At 44.1% G+C, this 15,332-nt stretch overlaps 1 protein-coding gene across 5 annotated transcripts in view; it reads left to right on the top strand.

Moving 5' to 3' along the window:
- CADPS (calcium dependent secretion activator) overlaps positions 1–15,332 on the top strand; it is a 203,624-nt gene that overhangs the window by 179,229 nt on the left and 9,063 nt on the right. For all 5 annotated transcript variants that reach the window (XM_030458293.1, XM_030458292.1, XM_030458289.1 and 2 more), the window contains 2 exons: positions 639–671; positions 3,712–3,819. In XM_030458293.1, the coding sequence (XP_030314153.1) occupies positions 639–671; positions 3,712–3,819 (141 nt within the window). The remainder of the gene's footprint in view (positions 1–638; positions 672–3,711; positions 3,820–15,332) is intronic.

Raw genomic sequence — 15,332 nt, 5'->3', positions numbered from 1 at the left:
CGCAGCACAGCCCACCAGCTCCTGCCAGCTCCTGCCAACTCCTGCCAGTGGCAGGGACAGCACAAAGTGGGCAAAATAATGTCCCAGACTGCAGCCTGCAAAGCTGGGGGAAATATGTTGTTGTGGGGACTATGGGTAGGGCCAACATTAGGGTTCTTCAGGTGCTTTCTTTGGCCATTTCGGCTCAGGTGCCTGGCAGCCTCCTCATGCCTTCACTTGCCAGGGTAGCTCCCAAGATCCTCAGGATGCAGGTCCAGAAGGGAGAGATGTGTGCTGCCTTCAGAGCCACGTGGCTTCAGGCAGAGAGCGAGGCCTCCAAATAAAATAATGATGTCTACTTCTGAACCCCCTCTTCCCCCGCTCACCAAAGTAGAAGAGGGAGAAACACAACTCCCACGCTATCATCTGTTGCTATTAGAGCTGTAGCAGCAGTAAACTTACCTCTCCAAAACAACAACAAAAATAAGACCCTTACCTATTATTTTAGACAGGAAACTTTGTTTTTATCACCTTTTCTCCCCTGCTCAGGATTATATTGTCCCAAGTTGTGGCTGGAGAAGCTCTTACAAGTGTTTTAAGAAAAAGAAAAGACATGGAAATGTACTAATGGTGTAAACTCTCTCTTGTTCCTTTCACAGGTGAAGGCTGCTTCCAAATACGTGGATGTACCCGTAAGCACGATTTAAACAACTTCTGTCACAGTAATTTGTATTGTGCTTTGGTTTATGGCATGTGTAGCAACCTGTGTTATGCATTGGCAGCCAAGTTTGAGCCACGGGCCTTCACACTTCTAACATTTGCACTGGAAAGAGTATTTCCATGATGTTAATAATGAGCAGTTACCCCCTTATGGAGACCTGTGAGGCTGTTTAGGCAATAGTTTGCAGATGGTGTCAAAAAGGTACCATATTTATGCAATTGGCTTGAATCACATTTTTTTAAAAATGGGAGCAGTGCATTCTGTTGATTCTTCATTTGGACTTGTACAAATACAGTATAATTTCCAAACAAAAAGGTCCAGACATGTTAGAACTGAGCCAACACACATCTAACACATTAGCTAGTCTATTTTATTTTTGTTCTTCTAATTGTTGATTTATTTTACTCTTTTGGAAAATGACTTTTTTATTACTTTGGGGAAATGGCGATGAGCTAGCAACATGTGTTTGGGAAATTGTTAATGAAAATAATTTTTTCCACTTTTCTGTAATTGGTGTAGGAAAACTGTACATCGTCTCCTCTAATTAGACCTTGCTTCATAATGAAAAGAGGCCTTAACAGAGCATTTAACTTGCCAGAAATTTACATTTAAATTGAGTTTAAGTGTAACATATAAATGTTGGCTGGAATAAGGGGTTACTGTAACATTTACAAGCAGAAAGATCCTGAGCAATTACAAATGAAGAGTAGATCTTAATATACCCCAGCAGTTCCTGCATCCAGTTAGACTGGGCAGTGTAAACCAAGAATAACTTAATTGAGTTTGATGACCTGTGTGTATAATATCTCTAAGTACTTTTAATGTACATATGATTGCTCTGGATGCTCTTAAATGACATGCAAAATTTATCATACATCTTAGATCACATCACCTGCATTTGATGTTTCCATTCCTTCAGCCCAAATGAAACCTTTCCTACCACACTGCTGTATCCTTCGCCCAGTGTGAGAAACACAAACTCTTGAAAAATAAGAGATTTTGCTTGGTTTAAAATGCTCCAATGCAGAGGTGTTGGCATCCTGTTGTCTTGGATCAATAGAAATAAGATATCAGGAACGTTAGGAAGAGAGACTCAGAATTCTTTTCTAGCCCTAGAAAATGTGGAGATCTTCAGCTGAAACTCCTAGTCATTTGAGTGAATCTTAAATATTTATTTATCAGGAATGTGAGCACAGGACACTTACTTTAAGTAACTTCTGAGGCAAAGCATGCACTTCTCTGAGTCCTCTGTGTTCCTGGAAATTAAAGCTTCTCTAGGGAACAACCTTGGTAAAATGCTATACAACCCTTTTAAGCTTTTACAGAAACATTTTCTCATTGTACCTGGGACACCTTTGGGGGGTCCTCAGCATTGCAGCCATGCAGGAGGAGCAGAGTCTGCTCCAGTCCTTGGAACCAGTCATATAATTTGGTTCTTGTGGAAACTAGAGTAGAAATCATTTATCTGGATTATTTTTTTGGTTGTTTCCCCACCTCTCCCTGGAAATGTAGCCACGTTATGCTGACTTCTTCAACAGCCCCCAAATTTTTGATGAAATCAACCACCAGTCCTGCACAGCTCCCAGGTCTGTGTGGGAGGATGCCCCATGGTCCATTGGCCACTGCCTATCCAAAGGAAGGAGAAAGAAAAACCAGTTTTGTTAGAGGCTTTTAGAGGAGAGAGGGGAAATCCTAATGTTGAACAGAAAAGCATCAGTTAAATCTCATTCTGCAAATGCTTTTGCAGTCTTCTGGGCACAAACCAATCCGTTTAATGCCACCTTGAAATGGGCACGATCAGTGTGCTGAAAATTGCTTGAAAGTGTAACACTTGACTACTGCCACATTCGTGTTGTCCTCATTGTTTTTCAAATTAATACCTTGTCATTGTTGCAGTAGGTGTTAAGAAATGCTACTGGCTTCCCAAGGGCCAAGCACTGGCCCTTTGCTTGATAATTGTTTGCTTTGTATTAAAAAACTCCCTTCCTACTGCTTTCCAAACTGTCCTCATTTTCACCCTGGAAATTACACAGATGTGTTAACTAACTTCAATTTACAGCGGCTGACAATCGTATCTTGCAGAGAAATGATACTCTGTGATCTGAGGTAAATCACAATAATGGAAACTAATGACACTAGTTATTAACAAACTTACAATGTGCCATGGGAATTTAAGATACTGTGGCAGCTCTAGTAATGACTGATGTTACAGTATTTTAATGGGCTTGCTTTGAGGTAAGTTTGATTCCAGTATATCAAGCAATGTGAACTTAGACAGGATTTAAGTATTTTCTCTTCCGTTCCAGTTTTCTTTAAATAAAAGCTGTTAGTCCAAATTCTTGCATGCTTGTAGGTTGCTGTTTAAAATCAGTGAAAGCCTGCAGGGAGCTGTGACAGCAAGGGGAGGCTTCCTGCAGTTTTGCAGCAGCTTAAACATTCATGTAGACATCCATTCCCTGACCTACCATTTACCCAATTTATTCCTAAGAGCAGCAGTAAAAGCCGGGGGTCTACACAGAAAAGGGAAGGTGATTTTGGCTTTCCTTCTGCAATGGCAGATGCTTACTGCATGCATCCTCACACTATAGAAGCAGAACCAAGAGCCCAGCTCTGGCTTTGAGCTCTTTCCACCTTCAAAAACCTCGTGTAGAGAAGATGAGACAAGAAAAGCACATATCCCCATCCCAGCTTGCTGGTTCACTCATTAGATCAACAGCACCCAAGGTAGCTTCCCAGCATCAGGATGTTGAGGGAGAGCTTTGTTTCTCTGAGTGGCTTTGCTCTAGGTGAAAGAAGAGAAAGAGCATATGTCTTTGCATGATCTTGTGCTGCACATGGGATTTTGCTGGGCAAAGCAGTGGGGCTCGGTGTCCATCAGGTAAGGAAAGGGAGAGGGGCAGGAGGACAGCAGGAGATGGAGAAGGAAAAGCAGCACCCAGGCTATGCAGAGGAGCTGCCCCCTCCACCCTGATTCACATTTCTCTCTCTCTCTTCTTCTCTCCCCCATGCAGAAGCCAGGGATGGATGTTGCTGATGCCTATGTGACATTTGTCCGCCACTCTCAGGATGTCCTGCGTGATAAGGTCAATGAGGAGATGTATATAGAAAGGTTATTTGATGTAAGTAAATGCCTCCTCCTCCTTGGACACCAAGAAGGAGAGACCCAAAATGTGACAAAATAAGACAGGAGGATAAGTCACATTTTGAGAAAATTTATTGGTTATAGCTTTAAAAAATAAATAAATCTTTCCTTTCTTTCTGACTAAGGCTCGTATCTGCTCTCTGCCTGCTTTAAATCTCTACTCTAGTCTACTGTGTCTTGGTCTGTTTGTGCGTGGACTTTAAGGGAACAGCATCTTAGAGAGCTCTTTACTGTGTTTAAGCTTGTGGAAAATCTCTCTGTAACAGAACATCTTGGTCATCGTTCTCACTGTTAAAATTTGAGCCAGGTTTTTGGCAGACGCACTTGCTAAGGTCCAGCTCTTCTGTACATTTTGCAGTGCATTTTATTGACAAGCACACCAAAACTGACAGTGAATCAAGTGTATTAAATTTTAATTTTAAAAGCTAACCAAAATAGAGCTGACAAGGAGTAGCCTTTCATATTTCAGGAGGACCATGCTGTGGTATCTGACACCACAGGTGAAGTTGAGATGTGGTCTCCTTGGTGAAGATGGCATGGTAGGAACTGACGCGGATGTTCAGACCTTTTTTTTCTGTTGCATAAGATAAATTCATTGGACTGTAAGAGAACGGTGACCTGTGATGCCTGTTTGTTTTGGATTTGGATGCATGTTAACTGATATCTCTGTTTCTGTTGCTTGTGTTATACCCTTTCTGTCCTCGTAGCTGTTCTATAGCAAAGGTTTTGCGTTGACAGCCAGCCTGTAGCATTAGTGTTTTAGTCTCCTTTAGGGTATTTGTCCATATATTGATTTCTGTTTGAAGCAGCTTCTGTTCCTACTTTCCTTCCTTTCATCTCTCAGCAGTGCCATTTCTCAGTCTCCCAGCTCTGGAACTATAACAACCTTCCTTCCTCGCTTTCCTTACTCGCTCGTTTGCTTCTTCAGTGTGCAGGGAAAGCTGCTTTTTCCCCAGCCAACCTCCTCCTTCACTCAATACCTTTCTTTCTACGCATTACCTGTCCCTTAGAAACCTCTTCCTCCTTTACAATTCCCACTCTTTCTTTCCCCCGTATCTTACCGGATTAAAATGGAACTTATCTCTCATGTCAAATGTTTTATCACATTATATCAAGTGGCATGAATTAGAGTCAAATAATCTTGCTGTGTACATCTACTAGCATGACCCATCTCCACTGAGAATGCCTCATTCATGCAGGGAGCACAGCAGAGCCTCCTCGGGCGCCGGCCCTGCTTGCTCCGGGGAGAGTTTTGCAGCGCAGAGCACCAGACGCAGATCACCCATCAAGCAGGCATGGGGAGAAAAAAAAAAAAACAAAACAAAACATGAAACAAAAGACTGTCGCTTCCATCTGCAGCAGGCCTGCGAGTGCATTGCTCGTTTGTGTTGAAATTTATTCCATGAGCAGCTAAATTTCCAGAGCTCATCTGGACTGTTCTTTTCAATGCCCACACTGCCTTTTCCCTCATCCTTTCCCTATGATTCACAGCTGGTGTGTTTGTACCCTTTGGGCCATTATTTCCAATTTTTAGGAGGCTGTAATTAGCACAAATATTGATTTCAGTTTGATCTGCTCATACTGAGTTTTACCAAGCCATATTTTAAACAAATTAACAGTTTAATGGAAAAAAACAAAACAAAAAAAAAACCCCAGCAAACAGCTACCTTGGTGGAAAGCAAGTACGTAACTTTTTTTTTCCCTCCCTGCTTTCCTCAAGTCTCCTTGGTCAGTGGGGAATAAAATAACTGAGTAGGGTTTTTCCACTGCTCCACCTGTTTTGACCCACACCGGCTGCAGTTGGGAACCACAGGGTGTGGGAGCTGTTGCCATTCCTATCCCTATTCCCATTCCCCATGCCAGCAGGGCAGCGTGGGGACCCAGTGCTACCAGCATCTTCCTTAACATGTGCCTCACATAGGTGAGTGTGTACCTGCAGGGAGGGTGATCTGTGGGGCCCTGGGCTTGCAAGGAGGGAAGGGGAATGTGCCTAGACACCCAAAAATTAGAATTATGTTTTGTATCAGTTCCGTATCGTCTCTGCCAGGTTGCAGAAGCAAACTGCCCTGAGGTCAGCTCTCAGCACGTGTGGTCTGTAGCTGCAGGGTTTATGAGAATGTAGGAGGTCACCCAGGCCCAGACACCACTTAAATCAGTGCTGTGTTACACATGTTTTGGTAAGGACAGGAAGAAATGCTTGTCACTGTTGTGCTGAGCCTGATCTCAGCCACAGCCCTGCAGCCCTTTGCCCAACTCACCGAATGCAGCAAACAGCCTGGCCAGGGGGACTTCAAGCTCCTATGGTCTCCACACCAGTGGTTAAATTTTCCAAGGACATTTTAGGTGCTAGCCATCTTTTTAATACGAGGAATAATCACAAATGGTATTTATGATGCTGAATTAGACTTGGGCTGGGTTTTGCTCTCGTTTTCCTCAGCACAGCAGCAGAGCAATCCTCTTTGCTGCAGAGTTTTTCCAGGCAATGAGATTATTAACACTTTAGAGGTCAGCTCCTCTGCTGGCTTAGTGCAGTGATGCTGGCTTACCCCAGCCAAAAGCTAAGTCCAGATTTAGGATGTTGGATGTTAATATATATGTGCAGCAGTGGCAGGTAAACAGCTTAAATCTACCTGCAGGCAGTTCCTCTGGTCTCAGTGGGATTACATTAAAGACACTCACAGTAAGGAGAAGGCTTTTTTGCTTGGAGTAGTGCAAGAGCAGAGTTGCAAAGTGCAAGGTTTTCTGTTGCATGTTTGGTGGTGCTTGCAGGCACCCCAGATATTCCTAATTCCCCTGTTTTTCTGCAGTCCTGCTCAGAGTTTCCATTCATTTCCCCTTTGTTTTCCACCAGGAGCAGAGGCTGCAGAGCACAGTAGGTCATTTTTCAACAGAGCTGATGTAATATGTCTTTTTTTTTTTTTTTTTGTATCTTTTATATTATATGTCTTTTTTTTTCATTTTCTTTTTTCTTTTTTTTATCTCTCCTCCTCCATTGCATCCCCTCCTCGCACATGCAGAACAGAGTAATGGTCTTTGGGAGATATTGATGTTTGTGGAAGATTATTGTAATATTTCTGTGTGGTCTGTGTGCTAATCCTCTTAATTCTGAAAATTAGTCAGAGGTTCCCCTCCCCAGCCCTGAAATAGAGTCATCTTAATTTTAAAAATCTGTATTCTTGGGATCATAGAACGAACAGATTGATTGTGGAGTTCTGCTGGTAATCAAAACCTAACTAGCTTTTTGGCAGTGCTGTTTACTACAGAATAACATGACTTATTTACTTGGCCTGGCTCAGTAATTTAATAACATTTAAAGCAAAAATACTGTAATAGGGCCGGTTGGTAGAGAGCAGTGGTAACAGAAGATTTTTCAGAATATCATCATGGCTGGGGCTCCCTGCTCTCCTGTGCATGAGTGGGTGCTTTGGGATTTATACCCCTGTGATGCTTTGGATCAAAAACTCTGTGTAGTGGCTGATGAAAAGTAAAATTTTATAATTTTTCCCCCAGAAATGGGCAGAGTTGACATGTAGAATGAGAGTGTTCATGGGAACAATGAGGCAGAGGCAGGGGGAAAATACCTTCCGAGTGATTGTGAGTCTTCAGCTCAATCCTGCAAAATTTAGGTCCCCTTTGGCTCAGGACACTTGCTGTTTCATAGGATTCAAGTTTATATATCCATAATTTTGTCTGAAGGCAGTGGGAGTTTTACTTGTAAAGGTTGTGCCCTTTGGTAGAAGTTATTTATGCATGTGTGTAGATGGGTGTGTATCTTTACACACAGCCTTAGATACTCACAGGATAGGTTTCAACCCGTCAAAACATATGTGATCCAGAAAGTCTATGATTGACTAGTAGAGGGTGTGAATGCCAACCTTTCTTCCTCTTACACCGGTAAACACTGATGTAAAGCTTAGTAAGAATATTTCCTCCCCAGCCTCAGGCGTGTAGCATGTACAAAAAGGCTCCTGAACGTCAAGTGAGCTCCCCAAGATCCTGCAAATTCCAGCATCCTGATGCAGTCCCTAAATAGCGCAGATGGCATTTTTCTCTCTGATGATTAATTCAATATCTTACTGAAAAAAACAAAAACATGCTTTTGATATGAGAGATCAAAACACCAAGAGAAGCTCCTAAGATTGCGAGGACCTTAAAAAAAAAAAAAAAAATTAATTTATTTTTTTCCTCCTTGTACTTCTTGAAGACACCAGCCTGAGTAGAAGATAAGGATTAAAACAGATGTGCTTAGTGCTAGTTCATCTGCTTAAATCTAGCAGTCTCTGAGATCAGTGATTAAAAAGCCATCTCTAACTTTGATGAAATCCACTGTGCTGGTAATACTGTGTCTCTGATCGCTTTCTTATGGGCCTCATGTCTGCCTAAACCGGACATAGAAAACATTTCCCTGGAGATGATACGTGGATTATATGGGTCAATTATACACTTAATCTGCCTTCTGGGGATTAAATGTTCATAGATTGACCCTGCATATTTGGCTTGTCCTTGGCAGTTATCAGATCAGGAAGGTTGCCTTTACCAAGAGGTCTGGTAAGAACTTAATCACGCAGTGATACAGCCCGCCCAGGCGGCAGCAGTCACGGTGCTTTTTTGCAGAAGGCAGTTTTACCACTTCACTGTCACTGTGTATGTTTGGCTTCCTCGAAGGTCTGTGTCACAGCCGGGGTACCAGACGGAGTATTTTCTCCTGAAATGAGAAACCGAGCCCTCTTGTCTCAGCATGGGAGACGCGTTTTTTGTCTTGATGGCAGGGTGGGATCAGTGGGGTCTGGGCAGGCATAGTGAGGAGGGTGACGGGGAAGGCTGGGGCTTTGCTCTGCCCAGTGCTGTCCTCAGTGCACAGGCACAGTCTTTCCAGCTCCTCTCTTGGCAGCGAAGGAGAAGCTATGGCTCCACTGTCAGAGCAGCCAGCATCTCCTTCCCACTGCCCTAGGGCAGGCACAAGCCCTCAGCTGGGGGTCTGGCACCGGGTCCTGTCCCTCAGGCTCAGCTCAGTTGAGTGTTTAGGAAGCCCCATCAGTACCCCAAGGCTGATGTTGCAGCTGGTGGATTTTCGGTTGCCTTTCCCCAGCCCAGAGCCCAGCAGGAATGCTGCCCTCAGGGACACAGCCTCAGGACTGTCCTATTTCCAGAGGTGATCACTCTTGCTGGTAACTGACTTCTGAATATCAGAAATGTTGAATAATTAGGATGCAGGGCACTGTGTGAGTCTCAGACTTCAGCAAAATGCTTGTACAAATTTCCAGGAATCTGACTGAGCACTTCTCACTGGTTTACTAGAGGATCCACAGGCAACTCAGCATATGTTTTGGTACCTACTGGTTTGGAGCTGGCTATCACACCTGAATGTACAGAAAAAACTACAAAACACAGTCTGACAGCTAGATCTGTTGATTCAGCAAGTCCTCTGCAGGCACTTAGGCATTAGCTTATTCTTAAAATGAAAGCCTTTGCCTTCAGCAGGGTTACTCACTTAAATTTTGGCATCTTTTTCCAAGGCGCGCTTGCAGGATCGTGGCATTTCTTGCTAGAGTGTGAGCCTTGCACAGCACAATCAAATGCCAAAAGCAGGCCCTTCTCACCCTCCCTTCTCCTTCCCCTCCTCAGACCCAAAAGCCTGGTCATGAGTCAGTGGAGCTACTCACTGTGAGTTAGAATTACTCACAGGAGGATGGGTTGCAGGATCAGGGGAAGAACGGATATCAGGCTGAACGCTGGGCTCCCATCTAATATCTGCTTGCAGCCATGCTCACTGCTTTCCCTGAGACAGACAACAACCTGTTTCCCTCCCACGCAGCTAGACTGCTCATTAGGGCACTAACTCTCTCCCACTCCCATCCTGATATGGCCTCCACTGAGCTATTTCTTCTGTGTTGTTTTTTGCTTTTTTCCTTTTTTTTCTTCTTTTTCCCCTCTCCCTCCTCTTCCCAAGTGAGTTGTGAAATGAAGACAATTAGGCAGATAGATCTCAAGGAAGTGCAGCTTGCTTTTTTTTTTCTCCCCGTGCATCTTTGGAGGAGCAGGAACAGCGCAGCTTTTGCAGCAGCCTCTGCTGCAGCCCTTGGCTGTCTCAGCAGGACTCAGACCCAGACCTGGAGTCAGTCCCACTGCAGGGACTTTTGCTGGAAAAATTGTGATGGCAATTGTCTGTATATTTTCTAGGAAGGGACAAATTCTCTTTCTGAGAGGACACAGCATTCACCATCCTTCTGCAGCCTCTTTTTGTTTCCCACGTGCCCGCTCTGAGCCACGCAGGAGCAAGGAGAGGAGCTTAGCTTGGACATCGCTCCTCAGAGCCAACCCTTGTCCTTTTTTACTCCCATACGTGAGCTTCACACAGCAGCAAGCATGCACTTGCATGTGCCCTCCAGCCTCTCCTGCTTTCCCCTTAGCAAGGTTTCTTTGCTGCAGTGCTGGTTTAAGTAGGCTCCATTTAATTTATTTTAGGGAGAGTCTTAATAAAATAAGTCCTAGATCTGTCACTGGATTTTACATGCTCATAAGGGGTTTTCTTCCCTCCTAAATGTCTTTATTGGAACAGCTTTTCGTGTTCCAGTAGACATTTGGTTGAAGACAGTTAATTTGATTTCTTTTTCAGAGGAGATTTTCCATTAATCATTCTAAGAAGGCAGACTGATTGCTCCGTTACGTTAAGGTCAGCAAAGCCTTGCTAGCATCATCCCCCCGGTGCTTTTGAACGTCAGAGATGTTTGGTTTAGGGCAGGCACTGGGTGAAAGATATTTATTTCCTGGTAGAAGTGAGTAGCAAAGGTAGGTTTTGTATAAGAGGTTCCGTGGTGCTGTATTGTAGGCAGTGAGGCGTCCTGGCACCAGAAAGAGTCATTTTCCAAGCAGCCTCTCTGCTCCCTGCCCGGGAACAGTCTGTGCACATTTATAACTGCGCCCGAGTCACCTAGCACGCTCTGAGCTGAAGCTGCCTTCCAGCTTCATTTCAGAGGCCTTGGTTAATTGGAGTAACAGTCTTGTGGGTCGTTAGGAAGAACCTGAAGGTGCTGACGTTCCCTCTGAGCCGCAGCCCACGTGGGTGCCAGCTGAGAGTCGGGGCTGCGAGGAGCGTGGGAAGGGCCGGGGCACCCCGGAGCGCACAGATGTGCCCCTGCACGGACAATGAGGAGTTGTCTGATTTCCAGCAGCGCCTTCAATCCCTCTTTTCCTTTTCTCCCCCCCTGCAATCCAGCCCCATACAATCACTGCCATTGCCAGCACCAGCCAGCGGTGCATGCGAGATTAAGCCGTCCCAGGTCACTTCGTTTCTCTTGATCTGAGGCTCTTTCCATTCCCGGTGCTCCTTTAAACCTCGCCCTGGGTGTATGATATCAGCATTCAAAAATGTTTAGCAGGACTCAGGCAGGGAGTGTTTTCTCCAGTGTGTTACCCCAGGGATGATAACAGTGGAGCTGCTCCTTCCCATGCTCGGAACTGAGATACCCATGCAACCTCTAGCCACTTTTTTTTAATTTACAGGCTATAAAAGAGCCAGCTAAAGTCTATCAACTCCCACTTTGTGACAGCTTTTGAGTCAACCTAATAACAAGTGTAATTGAATTATTCCATAGCATGCATTACTGTATTGCATCTTAGTGAGCAACCTTGCAACCAATGATACTGTCAGTGGCTTGTGCTAGCAGGGCCTTGGAATTGGGACAGAAAAAAGCAGCACACTTTGTGGATATTGTGTATTACTAAGCTGCTTTATATAGAAACTCAGATTTTAACATGTCAACTTTATTTCTTTTTTGAAAAATCAAAGTAAGCAGAGAATGTTTTATAGCTTAAAAATGTATTTGAGAACAAGCATCCATACAGAAGGGTTTGTGTGTGTTTGCCTCTCTTTTTTTTTTTTTTTTTTTATGCAGAAGCTCTTTAATTTAGGAAAACCGCAAAAATCTGCAAAATCCTACAAAACAGCAGGGTTTTTTTGGTTTTATTTGATGGTTCCCAGCCAGCACTGTGCACTTTGTTGAGCTGTATCTACAGCAAAGGGGGAGGTTGTACCTGATGGTGTACCCAGGGCTTCTTCTGAGCTCATCTCTCTGTGTGCATGGAATATGGGATGCTGTGTGTCAGGTTCTTCCAGCTCAGGGCTGCACATAGCCAGGCCAGGCTTTCCCTGTTACCTGAAAGGCAGGGATTTCTGCAGGTGTGTAATGTATTGCCCAGGGACTGTGGCTGTCCCATCACTGAGAAGAAGGAGGCACCGGCTGAGGCTCTGAGCCTGCAGATGCCTGCCTTAACATAGGCATGGAGTGTCCTGCTTTGAAGACATCTTGAATAAGATGTCAGGGAGGCACGTCCTGCCTGTGGTCTGTCACTTCTGCCAGAGATGAGAGATCTTTTGCCTAGGCAGAGATTTTGGCTAGCAGGGAAGGTTGCCTGGATGTACAACCTGAATAAGTAGAAGGCATATTCCCAGCAGCAGAGTTGTTCCTCCTCCGGCAGAAGTGCTGTACCATCTGCAGGTCCCTGTCTGGCTGTGTACCTTTCATGGGAAACCTTTTCTGGTGTGATGAGAGCACAGGGATTGCCTGCAGAGCTGCTGACAGGTGGAATAAACAAACCTACACCCACCTCCACCTGTGGAGTTGCAGCTGCACCAAACCTGTGTTGGTGTCGGCTGGTTTTGTGCAGCAGGGAGTGCTGGAGATGGTCTTCTGAGGCGCCTTTATTTGCTGGGGACCTTGGCCCCAGTAGCACAAAAGATGTCAGTCCTCCTTTTCCTCCCTGAAAAGGCATAAAATGAAAAGCAGAGAGAACTTTTCAGCAAGGAGCATGCAGGATGAGTTGTGGCCCTTTGGCAAGCGGGGGAATCGGTGCGATCCCCCCAGCACATGCGGAAAAGGCGCCCGCAAGGAGCCCCGCGTCTCCCTCCCATTAACACCCGTGGCACCGACCCACCAAGCCCCCTAGGGTCCAACTCGGAGCCAATTAAGGGTGAAGCAGCAGCCTGAGCACACCCTGTTGCTGCGGTCCCCAAGCAGTGGGTGATCTCAGGTACCATATGTACTGCAAAAAGCGTGCGGCACTTCGGCGCGCCTGGGTCTGCCTTCCAGCTCGCGTTCGGAATTCTCTTCCCTGTTTGAAGGCAGAGCTCTTGAGCGGTGCAAAGTTTTTCTGCGGTTTATTTTTGGGAAGAGAAGGGGGGTAAAAAGAAGAAGATAATGTAATTCGGTGATGCCATTTGCATCCTAGACAGATGATGAGTCGCCCTGGCTAGCAGCTTAACCCTATTAGGCGATGATGGGACTGTGACTTTATTAAGTAATAATACAAATTATTTTAATATCGAGCCCCTTTGACTTTGTAACTTCCTCATACAGCCACGCTGTCAATGTGAATGAAATTTCATAGTTAAGGAATATAAAATAGAATAAAAGGCATCCAGAAATCACAGCACTGGGGTAGATGTTGAAGAATACACTGCATGTACTTGCAGCGATAGCATTGTAGTGATACAAAAAATCCCAGGAAAAAACAGTGCAGCTGTTTATTTCAGTAATAGCTCGGTGTGAGTGTGACCTGGGAAACTCCAGACAGATTCACCAGGCTTTGTTAGAATAAAATAATACAATTCAAGAAAGAAAGATAGAAAGGAAAAAAAAAAAAAAAAAAAAAGAAAGAGCTGGGATTTCTGGTGATTTATATTAAATTGTTAGCACTTCACTAGATCTCTAGAATTTAATGTAGAGTTTAAAAGAGAGGTTTAATTCAGAAAAGGAGGTGCAGGTTGCCTCTTGTGAGGACCGCTTGCCCAGGCATAGGCAGAGCCCTGCCAAGCACGGCTGATGGAGGATTTGCTCGTATGGGCGAGATGCAAGGGTAGAGTTTGGCAAAGAGTTCACATATCCCAAACGGTTCCGATTTGTGCACTCTGTTTCTGAATATACCAATCCGAAGACCCTGCAGAGAAGTTAAATTAGCACACTGCAATCTGTTACCAAAACTTAGTTTTATTTTCTGAAAGAGGAGATACTTTCAAAAGTGTGCGAACTGGGGGAGAGATTACCTATCTCGTTGGCAAACTGAGGGCTGCCTGGAGCCCTCATGGTGCTCTGCTGTTACGTGCTCTGTAGAGCTACACCAAAAGACCTACTTTTGATGTTGACTTTTGCATATGTAACAAGAGTACATGCACTCGAAGAATTTTGGGCAATAGAAAAGCTACCTAATGACCGGGCAGTGTTGTTATCTGGCGTGCGGCAGCGTAGCGGGGCGATAACTATTTATTTACTCTTTGTGGATAATGTTCTGTTATTTTCTAGTCTTTGGCAATAGCAAGAGAGCATCTGACATATACAATATTGGTGTGTATCCAATTGTTTGTGAACATCTCAAGTTTTGAAACATGGTTCTGAGAGAGGAATATAAGCTTAAGCTTGAAAGGCTAAAAAGCAGAAAGCCCCACACATAAATGCTATTATGCACTTAATGAGGCAGGGTTTAAAAAAAATCAGCCACACAAGTTGGTTTTATCAAAGAAAATGTATAAATAACAACCAGTGATTCAAACTGCCTCACAAAGGGAAAAGCAGGGACGGGAAGCTAGCACTTCACTTGTGGCATTCAGATAATAGTATTTACTACACTAATCTTTTGGGCTTAGCAATTGACAATCAATATATTATTATCAACAAGCGCTAACACAAACAAAAAGCTTCCATTTCTTTTTTAAACGTGTCCCTTAAGTCACTTAAATTTAATTAAAACCGGACAGCTCTCCATCTAGTACAAATTAGAGTTAAAATCATATTAAATATTTGTTCTACAGGAAAACAAAAGTGTCAGCTTGTGCTACCAGGTTTGGCTGCTTGCTTTCTCCCCCCCCCCCTTTTTTTTTTTTTACACACAGAGGGGAAAAAAAATACCAGCTACTCAAAGTTAAAATAAAGTCTCTCTCCCTCCCTCCCTGTCTCCCAAGACTACTGTCTATAACATGTTGTTCCTTATAGAAAGTGGGATATGGTGGCATTTGCTTGATTAACTTGCTCGACAAAAGTGACAGCTGCTGTGGGTGCATGTAGCTAAGCTGCACAGCGCAGTTCCGCCTTTGTACATCTGTCAGCAAAAAAGGAGGAATAAAGAGTGAAAAGAGACAAATTGGTCCCAAAAGGCAATCCATTCAACTCAGGAGGTTTGCTCTATTCAAGCACTCGCTGGGAATCTCAAGTGCTAGGTAGCTTATTCAATTTCATTCATTCTTTAGAATGAGCCCACAAGTGTTTAATTTCTTATTCTGTTGAATAAAAAGGGGGAGCTTTTTCTTTTTTTTTCTTTTTTTTTCTTTTTTTTTTTTATTGGAAGCATTAATTGTAAGACTAGCTGATCAATGCCTGTGATATTAACTCATTGCTTATTTTCTGGTTAGCTGTGTGCTCTTAGAGCCGCAGCCGCTAAACTTCATTTCTGTAGCGTGGGTAATGTCACACCAATTTCTCTGCTTCTGGAAAACCCCTC

Source organism: Calypte anna, chromosome 12 (genome assembly GCF_003957555.1).
Source record: "Calypte anna isolate BGI_N300 chromosome 12, bCalAnn1_v1.p, whole genome shotgun sequence".
Lineage (NCBI taxonomy): Eukaryota > Metazoa > Chordata > Aves > Apodiformes > Trochilidae > Calypte > Calypte anna.
Note: the sequence above shows the minus strand (reverse complement) of the source record. Positions and strands in the feature narration are given on the sequence as shown.